At 38.5% G+C, this 23,816-nt stretch overlaps 1 protein-coding gene across 3 annotated transcripts; it reads left to right on the top strand.

Annotated features, from left to right (window-relative positions):
- The first annotated feature begins 442 nt into the window (after positions 1-442).
- On the top strand, positions 443-22,083 carry ANAPC4 (anaphase promoting complex subunit 4). Of its 3 annotated transcripts, none has more exons than XM_013372261.3 (28): positions 443-688; positions 1,321-1,426; positions 2,526-2,658; positions 3,887-3,961; positions 4,072-4,098; positions 4,198-4,242; positions 4,730-4,814; positions 5,208-5,318; positions 5,898-5,981; positions 6,228-6,314; positions 7,024-7,088; positions 7,183-7,225; positions 7,336-7,412; positions 7,835-7,935; positions 8,012-8,063; positions 8,367-8,422; positions 9,602-9,648; positions 10,390-10,446; positions 10,598-10,654; positions 11,193-11,286; positions 12,985-13,082; positions 13,562-13,623; positions 13,707-13,745; positions 13,833-13,934; positions 15,037-15,114; positions 15,912-16,082; positions 17,307-17,430; positions 17,822-22,083. In XM_013372261.3, exons 1-28 carry the CDS (start codon positions 581-583, stop codon positions 18,035-18,037), a joined length of 2,400 nt encoding a protein of 799 aa, XP_013227715.2. In that variant the 5' UTR covers positions 443-580; the 3' UTR covers positions 18,038-22,083. The 3 variants fall into 3 exon arrangements, with proteins under 3 accessions (XP_013227715.2, XP_064916736.1, XP_064916735.1); XM_065060663.1 differs by lacking the exon at positions 443-688 and adding an exon at positions 786-987; XM_065060664.1 differs by lacking the exons at positions 15,037-15,114; positions 15,912-16,082; positions 17,307-17,430; positions 17,822-22,083 and adding an exon at positions 14,735-14,878.
- Positions 22,084-23,816: the final 1,733 nt, after the last annotated feature.

Below are 23,816 nucleotides of genomic sequence, written 5' to 3' on the forward strand. Positions count from 1 at the left end.
TTCAGAACCTTAGTAAGAGGAAAAGGGTGAACTTCTAAGTACATTTAAATTTATTTTTAAACTACTTGTTTGAGTTAAACCATCATTAGTTTTATGGTTTTGGACTGGCACTGGTGGCAGAGGTGGGTTACATTGTACAAACGGGAACTGAGCATTGATGCAGCGTATTCTTGGGTGCGAGCCTGAGAAAATGGCAGGTTGGTGTTGCGCAGGAGGGGCTGACCCAGCTGTGTTGTGACACCAGGTCCCCGCAGCACCGCTGCAGGCGGGCCAGCCCGGGCCCGGCCGCCACCTCTCCCAGCGCCGTGCGGGGCGAGGGCAGCGAGCTGACCCCGCCGGGGGGAGCCGTGACCGGCTTAAGAGGCACCGGGCAGGCGGGGCGCTGGCCCGGCCTCCCCGCGCTGCCGCCCCGCTCCCCTCCGGGCCCAATCCGCGCCGCGGCGGGAAGCGCCGCCTCCGGAAGCCGGGAGCGGAGGGCGGGAGGCCGGCAGCCGGCGGCGCGGTGGAGGCCCACGGGGGCGAAGGGGGCTCGGCAGCCGCTGGTAGGAGTGCCGGCGCCCGGCCGGAGCGCCCCGCCGCCATGCCCGCGTTCCGGCAGGTGGGGGAGAAGCAGCTGCCGCAGGAGGTGGTGTTCATGGCCTGGTCCCCCAAGAGGGACCTCATCGCCCTGGCCAACCGGGCGGGGGAGGTGAGTGAGTGCGGGGCGGCGCGGGTGACAGGGCGGGCTCTGAGCGGGAGGCGGGAAAACGCCACCTCTCGTGTGCAGTCGCTGGGGTGCCTTTGCTGTTGTCTGTGGCAGAATGCTTGTAAGCTAAGCCAAGCACTTAGGAATAATAGCAGGTTTTTTTAATCAAGTGTATCAATACGTACTGCCCTTCCCTTTTTGCTTTCTAATTTCCAGACAAACCACTGATGATACTCTCAGTGCCCGCATCTGGGGGATGTTAAAGCACACGAAGTTTCCTGTTTAAATTAATCTATTTTCAGGTATTTTTTGCCTGGAACTGCTGTTTGCGATCATGCGTGTAGACAGACTTGTGCTTGCAGTTTGTCTGCTGGAGAGCTGTGGGTAACCCTGCTGGTTACAGCCTGTGGGCTTATACAAGGCACAGCTTATTTCTGTGTTTCTATATACTAAACAGCATCCTGTCCTCTAAAGTGACATAGAAGTGAGTCACCTACTAGAGGAGCAGGTGATAAATATGTAAGATGCAAGAGTTATTACAAATGGTAAAAAAGTGTATCTTGAACTGCTTTACAAACTGCTGTTGATGGGAGAATGTGGTTTATTTTTCTGTCTTTAACATGTCTGCTTTGTAGGTTTTACTTCATCGGCTTGCAAACTTTCAACGGGTGTGGAGTTTGCCTCCAAACGAAAATACCGGAAAAGAAGTGACTGCTCTTGCTTGGAGACCAGATGGCAAAAGTACTGTCAATTATATAACGGTGCAATAAAAATCCCATTGGAAAACAGTGAAAGTTGTGGTGATAATACTGTGAACGATATATATCTGTGAAAGAAATTTTAAAGTAAGCTGTGTTTGAAGTGAAGGGTAGCTTAATTTTATGTAGGGTTATTCAAAGCAATGGAGTTAGTGACACTGTTGAAAGCAATTGCAAGAAAGGTTTGCAAGGTGACTTTATACCTTCAAAAGCAGTACTTTCAACATAGCAAAAATTCCAGTTCCTAAGTGCAATGTTTTTATTTGAATGACAGAATTTATTGTGGGAGTACAGAGGCTGTCTGATCAGGGTTGGCTGAAGAGCTTAGCTTATTTAGCGTAGGCTGAACTTCAGAGGCTAAAATTGCTCTAATAATATACCAGAGAAGGAAAAAGACCAAAACAACCTTTTTCTTATCAGCAGAAATAATGTTGAAATTAGCAGCTTAATAAGCCTAATGTGGAAATTAGGGGTTTTTTTTGACTCATTAGAGGCTGGAGAATGGTGACAATCTTCTGCCTTGAGATGTGGGTAAAAAATACCTACATATTATGATAGGAAGAGTTTAAGAAACTTCTTTTTAGGCTCATTGCCTGTGATTACAAGGAAGCAAGCATGGGAGCCTTGGCTTGCCATATGCTTTTGTGGTTAATAAAGTTCAGAAGAAGGTGATGGGAAAATTGCTCTGCAAGTCTTAAATTGTATTTTGTTGTAACAAAACCCTAACCTTCCTGGTGTGCACTCTTTCTATGTAATTTTGGCCTCAAAACTGCAAAAACTGAAGTCTCTGCTTTATAAGAGCTGTTGTTGGAAGTGTTAGAAATGTGTTCAGTTCAACGTGTAGATAAATAATTGTGGAATCATGCCTTTGACTTAAATTTATCACCTAAAATATGATAGGAGTTCAAACCGTAATTTTATTGAGGAGGTTTCATATGATACTTTGGAAGGACTATAAATAGACAAAAAGAAAATTCTATGCAGTAGTTGGCTTTGAAGACACATTATTTTCTAATTCAGTATAAAGTAACTGCAAAGTTTTGCATGTTGGCTGTTCATATGTTTTACTCATCTTTCTCTAGTTTTGGCTTTTGGCCTTAATGATACGAAGCGGATTATTCTATGTGATGTAGAAAAACCTGAAAGCTTGCACTCCTTCTCCGTGGACTCCTCTATTACTTACATGCACTGGATGGAAGTAACTGAGGAAAGCAGGTGAGTCTGAAAAACTCTAGAAGTAAATTATGGGTTATGTAGTGCCACCTTACTAATAATTTATACTTAGGTTGTTACAAGCAGTCATATAAAATAATATGATATTACATAGCTATGTCTTTTTTGTTACCACTTGGCTAAAATTTTCCATTTGGTTAGAACAGACACTTTTCATATGCTTGTTGTTAACGTTCATGCCTCAGACTTGTGATTCTTTACATTATACATAAAAATTTCAGTGTGATCTTGAGCACCCACCTCTTAAGAGCTGCTTAATCTAGTGTTATCTTGTACAACCTGGCTACTGATCCAGTTTATTTCAATATCAATTAGTTTATTAAAATCTATTTATAATAATGGTATTATATTTGTCTATTTTGTTGGTCAGAATAAGTATTATATTTAAATCCTTCTTCACCTGTGCTTTCAAGATCTTTAGTTTGGTGCTTATGTCTTTCACGATGTGCCTTTGGTGTTACATCCAGACCCACTGGTAATTTTCTTGCTTCAGGAAGTCAGATTGCCCCTAGTGACCATGAGCCCTGTGGCGTTAGACAATTCTCAGCAGCACTTGTGAGCTGGGGGACATCGTGGTCCCTGTTTCTGTGGTCTTATAAAAAACTCTGTTATGCACCTTATTACAGTGCAAGACAATAATTAAAAAAAGGAGGTGGTGTCAGCCTGACTTGGGGTTTTCATCCCCACCTCCAGGAAACACCAATCTTAAAACAGCAAGAAGATAAGTGCATCTGAAATCCCTCTAGCATTCTGTTCCTGATGCGGATAGACTTATCTCCTCTTATGGGGAATCTGATCCTTCTGGCATGTTAAAGATGTGGTATTAGGTGTTGCACTTTCGTCTTCCTCTAATATCTCTTTATAGTGAAGTTTTTTTGAAGTGTGGGTAGGTTGTACTGCAGGGTTGTACAGGGTTTAAACAGAAAGCCGCAGTCAGTTACTGCATTACAGGTGATGAGGGGTTTGGTGGCAAAGTACTGAGCCAGCAGATACAAACTTTATATTCTCTTTTGGTGGAATTTGAAGACATTGTCAATTTTGTTTTATTAATTTGTTAAATTATTAAAGGTCCCATAAGGGATTATCCTCTGATACTTGTAACTCTTTAATATGTGTGACATATTGACTATATGCTGTAACTTTGAAGTTAAAAAGAGATTCTCCCCCATTTCTACAGCTTGGGTGGTAAAGACAGTCGTTTCTTTTTCAGTGTTCTCACTTCCTTTTACAATGCTGAGGATGAATCAAATCTCCTTTTGCCTAAATTACCGGCACTACCAAAAAAGTAAGCATTATACTAGTAAGCTTTGGGAGGTACAATGTGTCATTGTTTTGGTTATTTGTCTTTAATGTTCTGCAGATGCTCATTGTTGAGAATAATAATTTTGTTTTCAGTTACAGTACCACTGCAAAAATTTTCAGGTAAGAAATGGTCATCTTATGTCTCTCTTTTTATTTTTATTTTGTTTTCTGGTATTGAGACAAGCTACATAAATCTCAATCATGTGTTTTGTATTTCAGTGAAGAAAAGTCAGATGAGATTATGAAACTTCTGGGTGATGTAAGGTAAATTCTGTATGTGGGGTTTTGTGGCTTTTTTTCTTAAGCTATAAAATAATGGATAAGTGGGTTTACTTTTAAGTTATTCATAACCTATTTTTAAGGGTCCTGGAGATAGGATACAGAATGTCTCTTCTTTCCGTGTACAAAGATAAAATTCAAAAAATATATTTTAAAAAAAGTCTCCATCAGTTTGCACCTTTATCAGCAGCTGCTTTTTGTGCCGTATCTTCTTTTCCTTAGAAGATGATTTCTTGGGGTGAATTTGAAGGCTATATGTTATATGTGGTACTTAAGCTTATCCAAGTGAATATATTTTTGCTTTGTTTTTAAATTTCTTGGATCGTAGACAGTAGTACAGTATTTCTTACTGTTCAGTGATTCTTTAGAGGATCTTTAGAAAAAGGATGGAATTCAATTTTAAGAATTATATTTGTATGCATTAGAATTTGTTTCAGTGTGCTCATCAACACATATTCTTTTATTTTTATAGGCTTAATGCTCTTGTCCTTGGTGGCAGCTCAGGATTTATTGAGATTTATGCTTATGGAATGTTCAAGATTGCTACAGTAACCGGGGTACATTCCGTTCCTTTCCATGTTTTTTCTTCATAATATACCAAACTACAGCTGAATTGAATGAAAAATATATATGTATGCTTACACATAAGTGAAACTGGGTTACTGCAGTTTAAAGAGTGGAATAGTTCTTTCACTTCATTGGGTTGTGTGGTTATTGCTGGAGAGACATTCTTGCTCTGGCGATTTTAACATTTTGTTTCAAATGAAACAAAGTTCAACACTAATCCACAGTAAAGAGGTTCTTTTTGTTCCTGAACAACAGCTGAATATTCCACTTCATTTTTACATGTTGTTGAATGCAGCTTTCTTTGTATGTGAATGTGTTAGAGCATTAAATACATCTTAGGGGAAATGCAATATTTAATCAACTTTTAAACTGGAATTTTTCAGGTGGCAGGTTCTTGTCGTGGACTATGTTTGTCTAGTGATTTGAAATCACTATCGGTTATTACAGAGATACGAGACTCTTCAGACAGTGAAGCAGAGATAACATACTTTCAGGTAAGTAAAGTAATTTTAAAATGTTATTTAAAACTGCTTTTTAAATTACTTTCTGGTAGCTTTCTTGCTTTCCCATTATTTGCATAAGGACCACAGTCTGTTTCCAGCCTTTCTGAAATTCACTCCAATTTAACTTCTGGATTTATGACGTTAACATGCAGTTTCACTGATGAGATTGATGATGATGATGATGATCTGAAGCATTCTTTTAAAATATTACTTTAAATATGACATTCATTTATTCAGTTAAAGTTACACTTATTCAGATTTTCTTTATTCTGAACACAACGGCATAGGAGTGATGCTGTTGATTATGCAGTCTGTCCAGAACAGTCATCCTTAAAACTGTTACTGTTACAACTCCCAAATGAGGAAATTTATCAGGCATTTTTATAGATGTATTAAAAACATGTATTGCCCTTATGAATTACATGTATTACCCTCTTAAAATCAACTTTAAGGAAATGAGAAATTACAGTTTTTCTGTGAGTCCTTCTCATCGGTCTTTTCTTCTGTGTAGTCTAAAATTTCTTAAAAGACAAATCATCTGTGAACTGTTGCTTGTTTCATTTGTTACAGCTGGACACTAGTCTATTATCAAGTTACTTACCTGAGGTAACTCGGATGGCCCGGAAGTTTACTCACATTTCAACTCTGTTACAGGTACAGTTGTGTTATGAAGTCTTTTTAATATAGCTTCTATATTCTTAACACAAGTAAAAATCATGTTTTCTAGTAGGAAGCTTAAGTCGGTTTTAAGTCAATGTAGAGCTCTAACTTGGAATTTGATACTGAAGATTTTATAGAAAATTTATGATGTCTCCCCTTTGTATTGTAACATCCAGTTCTTGCATGTGTTTTGAAGGGTGGAAAAAGGGAGTAACATGAAAGTGTGTGTCTGTGTTACAGTATATAAAGTTGTCATTGACGTGCATGTGTGAAGCGTGGGAAGAAATATTGATGCAGATGGACTCACGTCTAACAAAGTTTGTACAGGTACTGCGATCTTAACCATTCTTTTGGAAAAACTTTTTTTGCCGTAGTTCTGTTGTTCACGTTAACATGCTGCATATCTTAATGTTGTTTAAGCATAGTGCCTCCAGATAACAATCTCTAAGTTCAGAGGCAGCCTGGAACCTATTGTGTGTCAAGTGCTCTGACGCTAAAGATATCTGAGCACAATCAAGCACGACTGTATTGTGATACTTCTTTATTTTATTTATTCTAAGTTATTCACAAGTGATCGTTTTCAGCTTGCACAGCTATTGATCGGTGTCTTTCTATTTAAGGTTGTGCTTTTTGTACTTCAGTCGTTGATAATCTGAATACTGCAAATGTTAAGTAACGGCCCCCCAGCACTTACACCTAGTTCAATAGAGCCTATGTAACAGCCATGATAACATACTCTTGGATTTCTTTAAATTTTGGGTTCACTGGCTGTGGCTGGAAGTCAAACTAATAAAATAATTTATTTACTTTTTTAAAATGGATTATTGGTGATGGAAAACTGCTTATAATTTTTACTGGGTAATACAACTGAAAATAACTTAAAATACCAGAAAATTTCCAGTGGCCACTAGTCTGATTTCAACATTCAAGTATATGGGTGGGTTTTCTGATCTATTTTAATTGAAGTGTTCATAAGATTATTTGGTAGCCTGGATTTAATGTCTTATCGATCTATTTCAATCATTTTGACTGACAGGAAAAGAATACAACCACTTCTGTTCAGGATGAGTTTATGCAGCTGTTGTTATGGGGCAAAGCAAGGTAGTTACAGTCGTTTTATCTGAGCATGTATTTGCATTTGATATTGAAATACAAAATTAATGCATATTTGGTTCTCTCCCCCACCCCTCTTCAGTCTGGAACTTCAGGCATTACTAATGAACCAACTGACAGTAAAGGTATATTAATACTTTTTAACATATTAAAATAATGTATTTCAATATATTTTAATCACTGTCCTGTTAAGTTAATGGAACATCATTATATGCTTGTATTTCGTTTGTAACAGGGTTTAAAAAAACTTGGTCAGTCCATAGAATCTTCCTATTCCAGTATACAGAAGTTGGTCATTAGTCATTTGCAGAGGTAGGTCACACAATGTCCAATGAATTATAGATAAAATGGCTAAAAGGCAGAATGCTGTATTGGTGGTTCTTTGTATGTACATGTGCTGGTGCAGAGACTGCAATCGTGGCAAAATGTACTCATTTATTTTTGGGTAATGGAGAACTTTTGAAGCATTTTGAACGATCTCTGTGACACATCACCTGTGTATTATTGTGTGATGTGTTTATAGGATATATGTAAAATATTCACACCAGCTTTGTGTGGTGGTTAAAATCATTAGGACAGTATGTGCTTTTCTGTGAAGTGATAGTCTTATATGCCAGGCCACCTTATAAAGCTCTCCACTTTGCACATTAAATGATAAAAATGGAGCATGCAAGGAAGCAGTGAATATCCAAAGGTTGACTAAACAATTATATTTCTCTGCTCTGCCTTCCTAGTGGCTCTGAGGCACTATTATACCACTTGAGTGAATTGAAAGGAATGGCTTTATGGAAACAAAAGTACGAGTCTCTGGGATTAGATGCATCTGGAATTGAAGGTACAGTAGTGTCTGTGCTACTTAACCACTCTGATTTCACTTTTGAAAACTTAATAATGGTTGGCTCTTTTTGCAGATGCTATTACTGCTGTTGGTTCTTTCATCCTGAAAGCAAATGAGCTGCTTCAGTAAGTATAAAGTCCAGAGGATGTATAAGATGCCTTTTGAGTCTTGTGTCCTAGGGGAAGCATGTGGCTGAGAACTGAGTAGGTTGGGAGAGTGAGGCTGCTCTGCTGGCAGTGAGCTTTACCTTGTCTCACTGCATCTCATAGACTCACACCCCAAGAACAGTCTTACTTGGGAGGTTGCACTGGGCATTTTTTAAAAAATTGATAGTGCTTGCAGGCCTTTCTTTAGTGAAGATGGGACTTAAGCCTGGAGCAGCTTGTGACATTTAGATCTGGTAATTTATTTTCTTTTTTCCTGCTCAGAGTTATCGACAGTAGTATGAAAAACTTCAAAGCATTTTTTCGATGGCTGTATGTTGGTAAGTGTGATAATATAGTAAGCATCTGCTATCTGTTTTGTGTTGTAAGCATTGGAAGTGTCGGCAAGTAATTAAGCCAATATTAGTTATAATAATTTATTTATTTCTGTAATAGAAAATTTCTGGGCATTTAAAAGGTTGCAGTTGATGTTAGAAGAATAATTATAATATTAAACACATAGATCATAAATTTGATAGTTCTCAATTGAACTTTGTGTGTGTACAGGGGGTATTGTGTATACTTATCCTGTAATGTAATGCAAACTGTTGTCTGCTTCATGAGCAATTTCCTCATCTTGACTTGGAGAAATTAAAGCCCTTTCTTTAGTTTACACCAAATTTACTTTTTTTTACGCTGTCACTTGCTTCCCCTGTGGAGACCTGCTTAGCTGTAAGGTCACCCACAGACGTAAACAGTCCCTGAATGCCTGAATGCACTTGTAGCTGGTAGCTGCAATTGTAGCAATTGCAATTGTAGCTGGTAGCTGCAGGTAAAATGTTAGAGGGATGTGCAGAACACTATTTTACCCTACTTGTTTTTATAAAGCGTTTATTAATAGGTTTATAATTTTTAATTGGTCTTTTTAGAATTACAAGTAGTCTTACCAGATACTGTAATAGCACCATAAATCCAGTTTTAGCACTAACTAGCAGGAATATAGTAAATTTAATTCTAAAAATTGGAGAAAGCAAAACTGTCAGAGTTCTCTGTCATAACATGAGAACTTGATTTAAATGTTTGCTGTGTTTACTTGTGTTGAAACTAAACAGAGAACTGCTTATCTAAGCCTCACTGATCTAAAATTACTTCTGTGCAATTCTCTGGGCATGACAGTATTTGTGTATTTTATATACATCCATTTTATTGCTCTTTGTATGTACAAGAATAAATTCTTATGAACTCTTTATAATAACCTTATCTCTGTCTTGTAGAGGGTATGATGCAATATTGGAAAATATTAAAGATAAAAATTCTCCAGGATTTGTATTGTAAGCTAGTGGATGCAAGTGAGGCTTAATTTCAGTCTCAATTCATATTCTTCCTTCCAGACTCTCTTGCTTCTGACAAATTACTTTCCTATTTTATCAACAGTGTCTTATTGCGTAGACATTGAAAATTAAGAATATTAGGAAAACATATTAATATTGATGCAGTAAAAAATATTATTTTTCCCTCAGCCATGTTGAGGATGTCAGAAGATCATGTGCTTCCAGAGCTGAACAAGGTAATAGTAACATTTTCTAATAAATTGTGGTATATTTGGTATTCTGCTTGACTTAGAGGGCAAGATTAAAGGTTTATTTTTGTTCCAAAACTTAAAGGGTAGCGTCTGTGTCATTCCTGTCAGAAAGTTGGTGCCTGCAGATACAGACTAATATGCTGTCTCGCATGAATTACTTTTTCAGTTTCTTTGTCAATACTACTCTTTTTAGCAAACTGTATGTGAATGCCAGACCTCTGTGTATAGCAGCTATTTAGATGCCCTAAATTACTAAGTTAAGAGGAGTGGGTTTTTAACATCTTTGCCACTGCCCCACTAGAGGAGATGATCTCCAGAGATCCCTTCCAACCCCAGCCATTCCGTGATTCTGTGAATACACCTGCATCAGGTTTACTGACACCGTCACGCTGGGTGAACCAGTTCCTGCGGTCCAGTGCAGAGGTATCTTCCAGAGGGCAATAGATTAGCTTGGTGGAATGGACAGACAGGCATCTCCTGAAGTTCAACAAGGATGAATATGAGGTTCGGTCCTGGGCAGAGTAACCCCCTGCAGTGGCCCCACAGGGCCCCAGCTGCCAGGGAGCAGCTCTGTGAGATGGACTTTGTGGTACTGGTGGATGCAGACTGGGCAGGAGCACAACTAGGAGGTCGAGGGAGATAGTTACAAAACAGGTGTTCTATCCTCTTTGAAATGTATTTCTTATCCTTTTCTTTTCTCACTTATTTTCTTTTTTTTTCTTTTAGATGACTCAAAAAGATATCACGTTTGTTGCTGATTTTCTAACTGAACACTTCAATGAGGTAAGTTATATTGGTTTGCCAAATACAGCATCTGACTGTATTTTTGCTGCCAAGAATTTAATCAGAAAAATCCTGCAATAAAATAATTCAATCATCTTTTTCTCATTAACTTTGGGTTTAAATAATGGTTTTGTTTCTGTTATTTTTTCAGGCACCAGAACTTTACAATCGTAAAGGAAAATACTTCAATGTGGAGAGAGTTGGCCAGGTAAAGAACTAGGGAGTAAGTGGGAAAAGAGTAAATGATGAAATCCTCAGATGGAGAAGCTTTTAAAGCTGTGCCCACTTTTCTTCTCTGTCCCTTTTGCTCTGTGTTCCACATTCCAGTAATGGTAGATGACAGTATTTTAATCATTTTACACTATTATTATGAAAAAGAGCGTTTGAAAATATAGTTTTTTCTTACAGATGTTGTATTTTTAAGAAAAGGATGGTACTTCTTCACAGCTAGCAACAGTAATGTAAAACTGAAATGTGTTTGTCTTTATGCCATTAATCACTGGATTTCAAAACATTTATGCACTAAACTTGATATAAAAATCAGTTTATTATGGAAACATCACTATGTGATCTTAGTAGTTGATTTTTCTTATTGTTTCAAGAAGGGGTAGAATATTTAGTTTTAAGAGTAGGGAGTTAAATTAAAAATAAATGTGTAACAGACTCGTACGGGGCAGTATTGGAGGTCAGTTCTAATGTCCCTTATTCTTAAAATGCAGTCTTACAAAGACCTATTTCTTTTCTAGTACTTGAAAGATGAAGATGATGACCTTGTGTCACCACCTAATACAGAGGGAAACCAGTGGTTTAACTTTCTTAAAAATAGTACTCATCTTAAAGGTAACATGTGCTTTAGTAAAAAGTAAAAGTGAACTAGAGATATACATAGACTGTAACAAATGTAGAAGAGTAATCTGTGTTTTTTCCTGCTTATGTGTTATTTTCATAGTGTTAGTCATGGGTCTCCATCTGAGTAGAATAAAATAAATGGGCCTTGTTATTTTTCACAGTTTTATGTAGCTGCTTACCCAATCAACTACCATTTTCTGGGTATTAGGAGTTTCCTATCTTTTAGGTACCAGTCTCAGAAGTGTTGGCTTGGAAGAAATCCCAAGAGACATCTGTTTTAGGAGATATTAATTCCAGTTGGAGGAAGTAATGTTTACACTCAGGTCATACCTGGGGGAAGTGTCCTAACTTGTTCTCTTTGACTGTAGTCTGAGACTATTTTGTTAGTTAGTGGTGAAAAAGAAGAAAGGTATTCTAACAAGGTGATAGTGAAAATGGTTCTTGTTTAACTTTAAGGATCATAGACTGTAAAACTGCCACTGTGTAAGCTGTCTTTAATAGAGTTTGCTATGTAGGCTGCCTTTTTCTGCTTATTTAATACAATAAAAAGGGGGGAAATTGAAACATTTTTGTTTGGCAAAGTCATATTTAGAAAATGTATTTTTAAACATACTTTGAAAATATTTTTGATACTTTATATGTGTAGACTGCTTGACTGGTCATTTCTGTTACTACCCAAGATTTGTGATTGTAGACATGGATTGTAACTGGTTTTGTTAGTATTAATTTGGCAAATATTTAGATGTTTGTCTCACTCTCAGAACTATGAGGTTTATAGGACAAGTGTCATTGACACTTCTGTCATTGACACTTTCTACTCTTTGGTGTTTTATATTACTTTGTTGTTTGGTTGATATCAGTTTTCTGGCTAAACATTGGAAAAGAAACAGGTTATGTACTTAAAATAAGTAGCGAGATTTATCTCAGAGCCTGTATGTCGTCTTGCAAAGTATTTAATAAGAACCAATCAGTCCTATTGAAGCCAAATCATAGCTACTACAAAAAGTACGTAAATTGTTGCAAAGATATTAAACAAGATATTTTATGACACCTGTGTTCGTAGCTCTTGGGTAAATGCAATTCAGTCTTTTTGCAGTTTTGAATGGACTGTGAAGAAAAGCTGAAGAAGGGGCAGGCAGACCTCCATTTCTCATTCATTTATCTCTTTTTGTATTGTAATGCAGTTAGTTGCTTGAATTAGAATTTATAATCAGGGAATAATTTAGTCAGTCACCTAATCCAAGCAAAGCAGGGCTAATTTTGAAGCCAGGCTGGGTTGCTTCAAGGCTTTGTGCAGTTGAGTCCTCTACGCCTGCAAGGGTAGAGACCCTGCAACCCCTCTGGGCACCCTGATGGAGTCACTAACCAGCCCTTTTTTCTTTATATCTGATTGGAATTTCCCTTGCTGGAGCTTGTGACTCTTACATCTTCTCTCTCTGTGTGCGGCTTTGAAAATTATGTTTTCCTTAGGCACATGAAGAGACCAACAGGTTCCTCCTTGTTAGCCCTCGCTTCTCTAGGCTGAATGAACCCAGCCCCCTCAGCTTCTCATAAAGCACATCTTGCCCTGTGATCATCCTACTGACCCTCCACTGGCCCCATTCCAAGTTGTCACTGTCGCAGCAGTGTACTAAACTTTCTTTTAAAGAGATACAAGCATTTTTAAAATTTAACTTTATCTGTTTGCAGAAAGTCCACTTCTGTTTCCCTACTATCCTGAGAAGTCACTACATTTTGTCAAAAGGCAAATGGAAGGGGTCATTGATCAGTGTTTACAAAAGCCAGCGGTAAGTTTCATTATTTAAGTGGTAACTTTCTTTTAGGGGTAGCAGTCAACTGGAAATAGTGGTCATGCTTAGTAAGGCCTGAAGTCTTAATCTTTTGCCTTTGAGTGCCCACAACTTAGGTGGCAGCAGGTAGTGAAGCTTCACCAGTGCCAGGATGTCTCAAGCCTTTGAGCATAATGGGGGATTTTTTGTTTTCTGTCTTCTGTTCCCACATTATTGGGATGTATTCTTAAGATTAATTAGCTGGATGTGCTAGGTACCTGTGTTAGTCAGCAATATGTTAGTGTATACATTAAGGAGAAACATGAAACAAGCGTATCAAGTGGCACTAGTGTTTGCATGAGGGATGTTTATTCCAGCAGAAACATTGGTGGATTTTTCTTTTAGATGTACTCAGGTGTGTTTGTTTGTTTGTTTTTTGTCTTAAAAAGCTGTATAATATTGAATAACTTTCTGCATTTTTTGATTATATTTGTTAGGATGTCATTGGGAAGTCAGTGCATCAAGCAGTCTGCATGTCTCTTTACAAAACTTCTCAAAGGTATTGCTTTACATTATTTCTAAAGCTCAATTGTACAAAATTTCAGTAGCATTTTATAAACTGGCTTGTTTTTTCCTTTTCAGTGAAGATTCCACACCTCAATTATTTAAACTACCATTTCTGTAAGTATGCTGCTGTTTCTTGTTCTGTGTTACTTACCAGTTATTAAAATATGAACTAATTTTTTATTTCCTTCTCCCGCCTTACAGGTGGAATGACAAAACATCCAATATACATTATGTTCTCTTCACCATATTAGAAAATTCTGTTTCTAAAATACACATTCTGAGGAGACATACTGATACTTCCAGGTAAGACAGAAAGAGAGAAGTGGTTTGTGAGCTTCCGCACATGCGTAGAGAGACAATTACAATTTTAATCTTTTTGTAAAAAGAAGGAAGGAGCAGCATGAAAACAAGGTTTTTTGGATACTAGAGAAAATTAGGAGGCATGGCAGGAAAAAACAGCAGGAGTTTGTGTTGATTCAGAAATTGATTCACAGACCCATGATGATTTTAGGCTTAATAAAAAAAAATCAGGCTCCCTTAGTTTTTCTCCTCCCAGAATTAACTTGTTTGTGCAAACTTGTGAAAAATTACAGGGAATCATGCTTTCAGCATTGCTTTGTCTTACTGTAAATATTCATGATTAATCCTTTGCAGCCTGTAACTTAATATTCTAAGGAAAAATGGGAGGTGGATGAAGGTGCAACAAATAGACTACACCTCTTTAGGGTGTAGTTTTTCGTACCTACAGGAGTTTGTGTGTCCAAGATGCAGTTTGTCACTGCCTAGTTGTGCTGATGCAACTGTGTAGGATGCATTCTGTCAGTGGGAGCACTGAAATGTCCTGCGTTTAGTAAACAACAAAAACTCCTCCTCTATGTAAAATACTGATTTTTATAATCTCTGTAAATTAATTTGAGGAGATAAGGAACTGCGATAGGGGTGGAAATTTTTAAAGCAGTTTTACTGCTGAAGAAAACAGATGGTGAATCCATCCTTTGTGTTTCCAGTTGAGAGCTGCTGATGACAAAATTACAGCCTTGTGGTGTATTTTCCATCCTATTTCCTCCCACATTGATAAAACAGTCTAAACTTGTTTTCTGTAGATTTGAGTAGCAAGTAACGTAACGGACCTGAGACTAGGACAATTGAGTTCAGCAAAGAAGAACTGCATCCCACAAGCCAGATCCAGTTTCCCGTTTGATTCCATTAGTCATGTTTTGCTGAGCGACAGAAGAAATCGAAAGGTTCCCATCCATCAGTTACATCACTTTGGGAAGTAGCTGTGTATTGTCTTACACTCAGACAGGCTTACACCATCTCTCACTGCAGTTGCTGTTGGAGATTTTGGATTCTCTGTGAATGGAAAATAAGTTAGTCACTGAGCTAATGAACACTGTTCTTCTAGGTCTGTCAGTAATGGAATTCTTGCAGTAGATTTTGGAAACTTCTTGAACAACAGTATAAGTGAGAGCTCAGACTCCAGGTCAGTATATTTGATTTTTCTTCTAGAATTGCAGATTGCTAAACTGAAGACCATGTTTTCTACTGTTTATTTTACATTAAGCTAACTTCTCAGGTATTATAGTTTGGCTTTTAACCTGCAAGTTATTACTGCAGTCGCTGGACCAGTTTGTAGTCCCTGGGTGAGTCAGGCTGTAAGAAATGGCACAGGTGAATGAAGCTGCAGGACTGTGGGAGTCCTACTTTGCACTTCATCTCAAAGTCAAGTAAATTTAGTTTTCTAGATGAAAACTAGAGCTGTAGAACATGTTCAAGAAATGAAGCTACTTGGAAACAGCTCTTGCTTGTATCTGTAATGTTCTTTAAGATGGAGTGAGACTTGATACACCTGAATGAAGGCATGTTAGAAGGCACGGCAGACTAAGCTCATCCTTTTCATGTAGAAAGGCCAGATGGGGTTGCCCTCATTACCTTCAGTTGTGTTTCTATATTTTCTTTGGTGTTTGTGTGTTTACTGTTTCTTTCATTTCACTTGAAAAGGGGAAAAAAAAAATCCTTTTTTTTTTTTTAATGTGTGTATGGTTTGCTTTTTTTCTTTTGCCCTTAAGAATCATTTTTCCTGCATGATACAGGAGGCTGCTGTGGTTATGGCTGTCTTTCAGTGTCTTAGCTGCATGGTTCACTTTTTTTTTATCATTTACAGTAAAACTCACTGTTAACTACCGAATAGTTTTTAATATGAATGCTATGCAATGTGAAAATATTTTAGTTTTGTATTCATTTTTATTCCTTGATGTTTTCTAAATTCTTTTCTTACAGGTGCTACAGTTGTTTAGATGCACACTTCTATGATGATGAAACCGTAACTGTAGTCCTGAAGGAGAGTGTGGAACAAGAGGGGAAGGAGAGAGTCTTGGCTCAGCTGCCTTTATCTTCAGTGTACACAGATGAAGACCAAGACAGGGAATTTATCTGGGATTCTACTAAAAGGTGCTGAAAAACTTTGAGCAAGTCTGAGAATGCAGAACTGAAAGGCAGATTAAGCAAATGTTCTAATTGTGTACAGTTACTCATGCTTTGTGTGCGTAAATATTTTAAAGACGAAAACTCTTTTTGTGCCAGTAAGAGTGGGGTAAGGAGATGGAAGCTTCCTGAACAGTTTGTTTTGTGTTTTTTTGAGGGCTGGGTCAGGATTGGGTTTGGTTTTTTTGAGACTGAATACTATTTGTGTACATGAAATGAGATGAAATGAAGTGAAATGAAATGGGAGGACCAATTGAAGACATCCTGTAGAATCAGAAATCTTTTCTTCAGAGAATGCTAACTTTGCTGCTCAGAATAGTTGAATTTAGGATGCTTTCAGCATATTTTCTCATATACCTCTGCCTTGTAATAAGGATACGTAGATATTTCTTCATTTTCACCCTGGCAGTCACACTTAGAACTATTGTCAGGTTAGCCTTGAAACATCAGAATTGATGCCTCTCTGTGTTGGCACAGAGAGAGGAGAGCATCGGGGGAAGTGAACACACACACACAAATTGCCAATGTAGTTCAGGCAGTGAATCTAATCTTTTAGTTGTTGTGCCTCACCTGCTTTTTCTTTTTTCTCCCTGTGCCTTTCTAGTGGATTGCTTAAGATACATTTTTACCTCAAAATAAAGAGCCATGCTGAACCGCAAATATTTTTTTTGTGCCACAAAGAGATTGTGTCTTGAAAAATGAACAGTTCAAGTTCAGACTAATCCTGGCCACTGTAATAGGCTGGGAGTTCCTTCGTAGAATCCCTGTGAGTGGGAGTGAACTCAAGTGATACATCTTTGAAAGGTCATGGAGGCCAAACATCTCTGTAAGTGGAGGCATCACCTCCAGAACTTTGTTCAGAAACTCCTCTTGTTGCAGAAGAGAGGTTTGAAGGATGGCCATCCTCATCCTCCTGCTGTAGCTGTTACTTAGGGGAAGATCAGGCTTTACAACCTCCTCCTCACTTGCTGTGATATTTTACCTCAGTTGAAACATGCTGTGTCTCCACATTTGGATCCCCCGCTCCAGAGTATCTGCAGCGATGTTCTGATGGTTTCAAATGCTTGTCTGCTTGTTGCATATCATATAATAAAACGTAGACATAAAAAAACTAGACTGACTGAGGTTTTTCTTAGTACTGGCATTGTTTCTTATGTACTGTCTTTGTGCTTTTCTTCTTACCATTTGCAGGCTGGATGAGCAAAGTGATGAGATACCCACACGTACTGTTTTCTTGGAGAATCAGTGGAGAGTGCTGGAGAATATGAAAGCTCAGTATGTTTCTGTAAATGGCATTAGAAAAGTTTCCTGTGTGGTAAGTACAGTGTCTGTGAACAAGCCTGTAAACTACTAAAGAAAACATGGTATGACTGGTGAGAGTGATAACCCATTTTCGCTAATTTAGTGAGATTTATCAAAACTTTTTTTTTAACAAATATATTATTGTCTCAAAATCTGTTATAAGTGTGTCAGGATACAGTCATACCTCTCTCAAAACACAACATGGAAAAACTTTAACAGAAGTTAATAGATCTTGCTTTACTTTTCAGCCTGCAGAGCAATTAAAAAGTTGCTAATTTCCTTGAGAGCTCCATTTCAAAGATAAAGGCTATTTTCAGAGCTGTTAGCTAACATTTACAATTATATTGGTGCTTTTATTTATTTATTCATTAATAATGTTTCCATATCTCTTACTGTCTCTGTAGCTAAGTTCAAATCTCCGTCATGTGAGGGTGTTTGAGATGGATGTAGAGGATGATGGGGAAGTTGAGGAAGAAGAGGAAGAAGAAACAACTCAGATTGCAGCTGGGGAACCTGATGAGCAAAATCAGTCCGCCGACAACCAGGACAATGTGTGTGGTGCATCTGCTGAAGAACTACTTGATGAAACTGAAGAACAGGAAGCAAGTCTGGATCCTTGACATAGGCTTTTATGCTGGTAAAGGGACAAGACTGTCATCTAACTTCAGGCTGCTGAGATGATGTATACTGTACCTATTCAGGCAGCTGTAGTAGGGTGTTGTGTGTCAGAATTCTGTATTGCTTCTCAGCAAAGACTGTATGTGTTCTAGATCACGTTTATTTGACCCTTTTTTGTCTGACACATGGTTTGGTATGAACTACACTTCCTTGAGAGCTTTTCCATTTGCATTTTTTTATAGGCGAGGAGAAGAAGAAATACCAACTGATGTTTTGTAGCTGACCTGTTCAGTCTTGAATGCTGTTATTAAGAAAAAATGAACTTGTATGTGAAAACAAACTCAGGACTGAATTCTTTTCTTCTCAGATTTCATGTTCTAGTAATGGGTACAAAAGCTTCCTGCAGAGTTGAAATGTCAGTGTATATGACCAACAACAAGCTTGCAGGTCAGCGTAAGACTGGTTAGACAACAAAACTGAGCAGCTGTTACTTGAATACATGCTTTTTAAAAGTCTGACATCTATCCTCAGTAATACATTATTTCCATCTGTGCAGTTCTTTAGTCCCCAGTGCAACATTTGTGTATGTGTTTTGTCAAATGTTTCCATGTCTCAGCCTTCCTAGTTTCTGTGAGATTGTTCCTGAAGGTCTGTCTTCTCCATCTGGTATTTTTGTAATGAAAAGTTACAACAGAGAGTATATTTTTTTATTTTGATGTCATATTGTATGTCGTGCATAGGCTTCAGCATAATCATGTTCTTGCTAACTCATATATTGCTGTAGGAATGGTGTAGTGCTAGAAGCTAGAAAAAGTGTTTTAGAAATGTAAAGTGTTCTTCCTTGCTAGCTTAAAACTCAGCTCTCTGAATGAACAATGCTGCTAATGCATGATCATCTTTCAGAACAGTGAGGGTACCTTGTATCGTGATGAGGATCAGGTCTTATGCATGTGATCCATTCTGTGCTTCAAAGCTAAATACATCTCCTGAAATTGCTATTTGGCATTACAAAAATCAGAAGTTAGGCTTATCCTCTTTCTCTCGTTTTGAGATATGCCATTTTTAAGTAGCAGGTTTTTAAACTGAAGTTTTTGGACTGTTTGGGGATGGTGGTTGTAAACAAGGCTCTACAGCTTTGAGAGAGACTTCTTACTTTTTCCCTTCCTTACCAAGGTCCTTGAAAGCTGCTTGCTGTTCAGCGTTCTCATCTAATGCTCATCTCATTGAACGCTCATGGTTGAAGGCACAATGAAGCTGTAGGACAGGAGGGGCAGAAATACCCATTCAAAAGCATTGTGGATTTTCTATGTAGAGTAAGTTTCTCTTCATGAGAAATTACTGCTGCAGCAGAACCCACTCAGCTTAAGCCTGGCCTTGTGTTCTTCCAGGAAACTTTTGCTTCTGATCTGAATTAAAGAATTGTCACACTAGAGTGATTAGAAACAATTGTTTTGCTGTGCTTTCTGCTAAGTAGTTTTAGTCTGTGGGCATATGGAAATCTGATCTATGCTGTCCATAATTGTTTCTAAATGTGTGCTAAGAGCAGGTGTGCCCTATGCCACAGGGGCAAGGCCTTCAGAAAGCTCCCAGAGGTTTTCTTGGATGTACTTGAGTCAATGGGAGTTTTGCTTCTGGCTTGGATAAGTGCATGTGCACTGTCTACATTTCACAGTGAAATAGTATGAATGCGCAAGTTTAGGTCAGTGCTTCTGAATGCATTGCTGATTTCTCCTATCAAACTTATTTTTATTTTGGTACTAGATTTCTGTAATAATAAATGTGTCAGTAATGTGCTTATGCATCTGTTTTCAAAAGGGTAATAGGAAATACTTGATTTAGAAGTTTTGCAGGATTTTGGTGCTGTGTGGATCTGATGATCTCACTTGCCACTTTGATCTCTTCTTCATCATCCTTTTTTAATGCTAACTGCAAGCTCATTCAGCCTTTTTCTGCTGCGAGTTCTCATTCTTAATAGTTTTGGAGTCAAAAGAACCTTTTATATTCTCAGAAAGTGTGCACACAACCCACTCTTTGTAATACTAATCTTTAGGTCTCTAAGAATCATTTGTTGCTGCAGCTTTTTTAATGTCCACCTGTTTTGTATGTGGCGTTTCTAGTTTTTTAAAGATCTTGGGCAGCTTTGGTTTTATTTCCTGCTGTTTGCCTTGTGTAATCCTTTATCTAGCCCTTTCGTCCATGTGTTTCCTGCCTGATCTTCGTGACTTGAAGACTTGCCATGTGGCTGAGTTTTTACTTCAGTCTCTCTCCAGCTGGTGCTGTTCTGCCTCACAGCCTGGCCGGGCCCTGGGACCGTTTCCTCACACTTACATAGATTTCATTGCACACTCGCACCTGCCTTCACAAATGACCTCTCCAGCTGCTCAAAAAGGCAGGAGATTGATGGAGAGAAATAGTGAACAAAAGCTTGCTTTAGTTAACTGTTTCTTTTTGTAGAGGGGAGAAGGGATGTGTATTTTTGTAACAATACCTACGGTTGGTCCTAATGCTGCTTGGCTTTGGAAAATCCTACTTGAAAAGCTTTAAGGCTACATGTGAACCTTGTGAGAATTCGAAAGCCATCTACATAGGGGCTTAAGTTCTTTAGTAAGTTTCTGTGGCCTGTGTTAATATCTCTTGTAAAAATTGGCTCATGTGTCTTGTTACATACTGCAGTAATATCCGAGAAGGATTCTCTTGCTACCCTAAACTAGCTGTGGCTCTTCGAGATGTGACTCTAATTTCTTGCTTCACAAGCTGGTTTAGCAGAAGAGTTGGCTGATCTTGTGCCATGGGGCAATGGTAGCAATCTAAGAAGGACATTTTGGACAGGGGTAGGAAGACTTCACCATAGATCACTTTATAATAAGCAGTAAGAAGAATGCATATGAATGAGGAGGGAGGATGAAAGGAATTGCCACAGGGTGAGTTTCAAGGACGGAGAAGCAAAATGACATAGTGATCTCTATGGAGAATGTCAATGTGGAAGAACCTGTGTAAGTGGAAGAGAAGAAATGCCACTTGTAGGTGATAAAATGTATTTAACTACACCTCTAGTTTAAGTAATAGAGCTCGTAGCAAATCAGTCTGGAGACCACTGGTGCCAGCAAAGTCCAAGGTTGAAGTTATAACGAGATACAGAAGTAGTGTGTGTGTTGAGACGTTCTTCCCCCAGGGGCTATTACACGGCTACTGCTCCTGGATGGCAGTTTTACAGCTCTGCTGGCAGCTCTGTGCAAATCATGTAGTCACGCCTGCTCCTGTGAATCAGAGGACTTTGAGTGGTTTTATGCTGTTCTCATACTTAACTTAGATGATAAATAAAGAGTCCTATCAAGTTTAGTTCTTACAGTTCTCACCAGGAGTGCTACCTCCTAGAGTGAGCCTCTTCTTACTAAGAGAAAAAAGGAAAGAACCACTTAGGGCCTATATAGGAAATAAATGGATTTCAAATCCATTCTCTTACTGTCATACAGAAGAAATTCTGTCCCATGTCAGTAGAGCTGTTGCTTATTGGATCTGGTGTTGGAGTTCTTTTAGCGTATAATTGGGTCTGTTCTGCTTTGAACACACCAATTCTTTATTTCCTTGACTTAAGAATGTTTGATTCTACAATCTGGAGATAAGGGTACATTCTGGCTGCCTGAGAAAGTCGGGTTCAAGGCCTTCTTCCAAAGTTACTTGGAAAATCCTCTTTTGCTCACCCTAGTGATTCTTTTACAGATTTAGAGCTGCAATCATTTTTCCCTGTACATTTTTTCTTCTTAAATTACTTATTAAAGTCTTTAGAGATTGATTTTGCTTCCTGTAAATCTCAAGAGAATTCACATGTTAATTCTGTAATGAAGATGAACACTTGCCCTCGGGTACACTGGAAATCTTCTCTTCAACAGCCACTACAGATGAGACCTGCAGGGGCAAAGGTAAGGTATTGGTTCATCTGGTCATGTATTTATTTTACTACATTTTCCTGGGGGTGGCACAAAGACCGGTGCTTTCAAATGTTGCAGTAATCTGAAGAACAATAAACTTTCTCTTTCCATATGTTGAATTAACCCTGTTGCCTTCGTAGTGGAATCCTGCTAGACTAGGAGCAAACAGACAATGCTTTTTGCTTTCTCTTCTAGAAAAGTGTGGTGTTTGTGAAGTTCCCCTCTCTCACGGCTAATCTGTACTAGACTTAATGTTCCAGCTACTCTGGTGATGTTCAGAATATTGAAATGGAGAAAGAGGATGGAAGGCATCAGTGGGCACTATGGTTTCCAAATACTGTGTATTAATTTTGAGGTGATGTTACCTTGATAAGTTGCATGAAAAAAAGAACATAATATCCACTCTAATTTCTAGTTGTTTTATTTTTTTAAAGTATTAAGGCAGGAAGATGAGCTAGTGAGTAAAGCAGATCAGTGTTCTGGATTTTTTTGTGGCACCTAGAAATAAACGTCTTCTAAGTTAATTTATTTTCTAGAACTTTTTCAATGTATAGTAATCGCTTGAGAGAGATAACATGGAATGCATATGGTCTTATTAGGAGACTATTAAAGAAACTAATATCAGAAGACAACCTGTTTATAACCTGTGGCCAAATTCTGGTTAGTTTACTTCTTGCCTTACAATACTGTGCAGTTCCGCTGTGCACTGAAACAGTTTCTCTGCTTTGTTTTGCACAGGGTTGTAATTTCTGTAGTTTTTTGCCGTGGTCGGTGATTGCTGAAATTTTGGAGAATTGTAATAGACATGTTAAGACCAGTATGAATGGGGCTGTCTGGGAGTGGAGGTACCAGAAGGAACTGCAGCAGCAGCAGAAGGGCTATAAGAATGGCATGTGCTCAAGTCACTTCAATTAGCAGGTCATTAAAATCCCAGCGTGTGTCTACGTGCAGGTGGTCAGGAGGCAAAGGACCCGGGCAAACGAGCAAATCCTGATGCCTCTTGAGGCAGGACAAGATGGACAGACTGATTATTGGCTATTCCCCAAGGGTACAAAAAGGCCTATCCAAAACCAGCCTAAGAAGAGCCCAAGGTGGTAAGAACTCAGCAGCTGGTGTCCCTTTTTCTCTGCATTGTCACAAGGAGTCCTAGACAGACCTCTTGGATTTGGGAGACTTGGCACCTGAATTTTGCACAAACTACTTGGATACAAACATCCTGGTGCTTGTGAGTAAGTGGGTATGAGGGTGTGAGTGAATAAAATCAGTTTTGTTTTAAAATTAAATCGGCTTCCCTTCTTATACTGCCTGGCTTTATGATTTGCTGCGCATCTGCTGCTGTGGTGTTGATTATGTAAGAAATAATGGCAAAGGGGATGGATGGATGGATGGATGGATGTAGCCAGGTGTTTTTTAAAGACTTAAAGGGTGGATGCAGTCTAAAAAGAGCATGAAATGAAAGCGGAGAGCAAGAGCTGGATGCAAAGCTGTTCAGCAATGTATATGATGAGATACTTTTGGAAGACTCAAAATACTAGTCCAGAGTTTAGGGGTATGTTGATTTCTCTGTGGTATTTATTAATCGTCTTGATGTCTGAATGCAACTTAAAAAGCAAATTGTTCTGGGTCGAATTTCACCTTTGATTATCCCTGTAAAAGGTCACTGGAGGCTCCTGGACACAATTAAAAGTAGGACTTTTTGTTAAATTCCCACTACGTTTATGGCCACGGTTAGATCAGACCTACATCTTTGTCTGGTTTCTCATCAGAACTTATGACAGAAGTTGGTGATCATGCAGGGTCAATGATATCATGACTTGCAATAAATGGCTAAAGAGAGTTCATCCTGCTCAAT

This window comes from Columba livia, chromosome 4 (assembly GCF_036013475.1).
Source record: "Columba livia isolate bColLiv1 breed racing homer chromosome 4, bColLiv1.pat.W.v2, whole genome shotgun sequence".
NCBI classification, from domain to species: Eukaryota; Metazoa; Chordata; class Aves; order Columbiformes; family Columbidae; genus Columba; species Columba livia.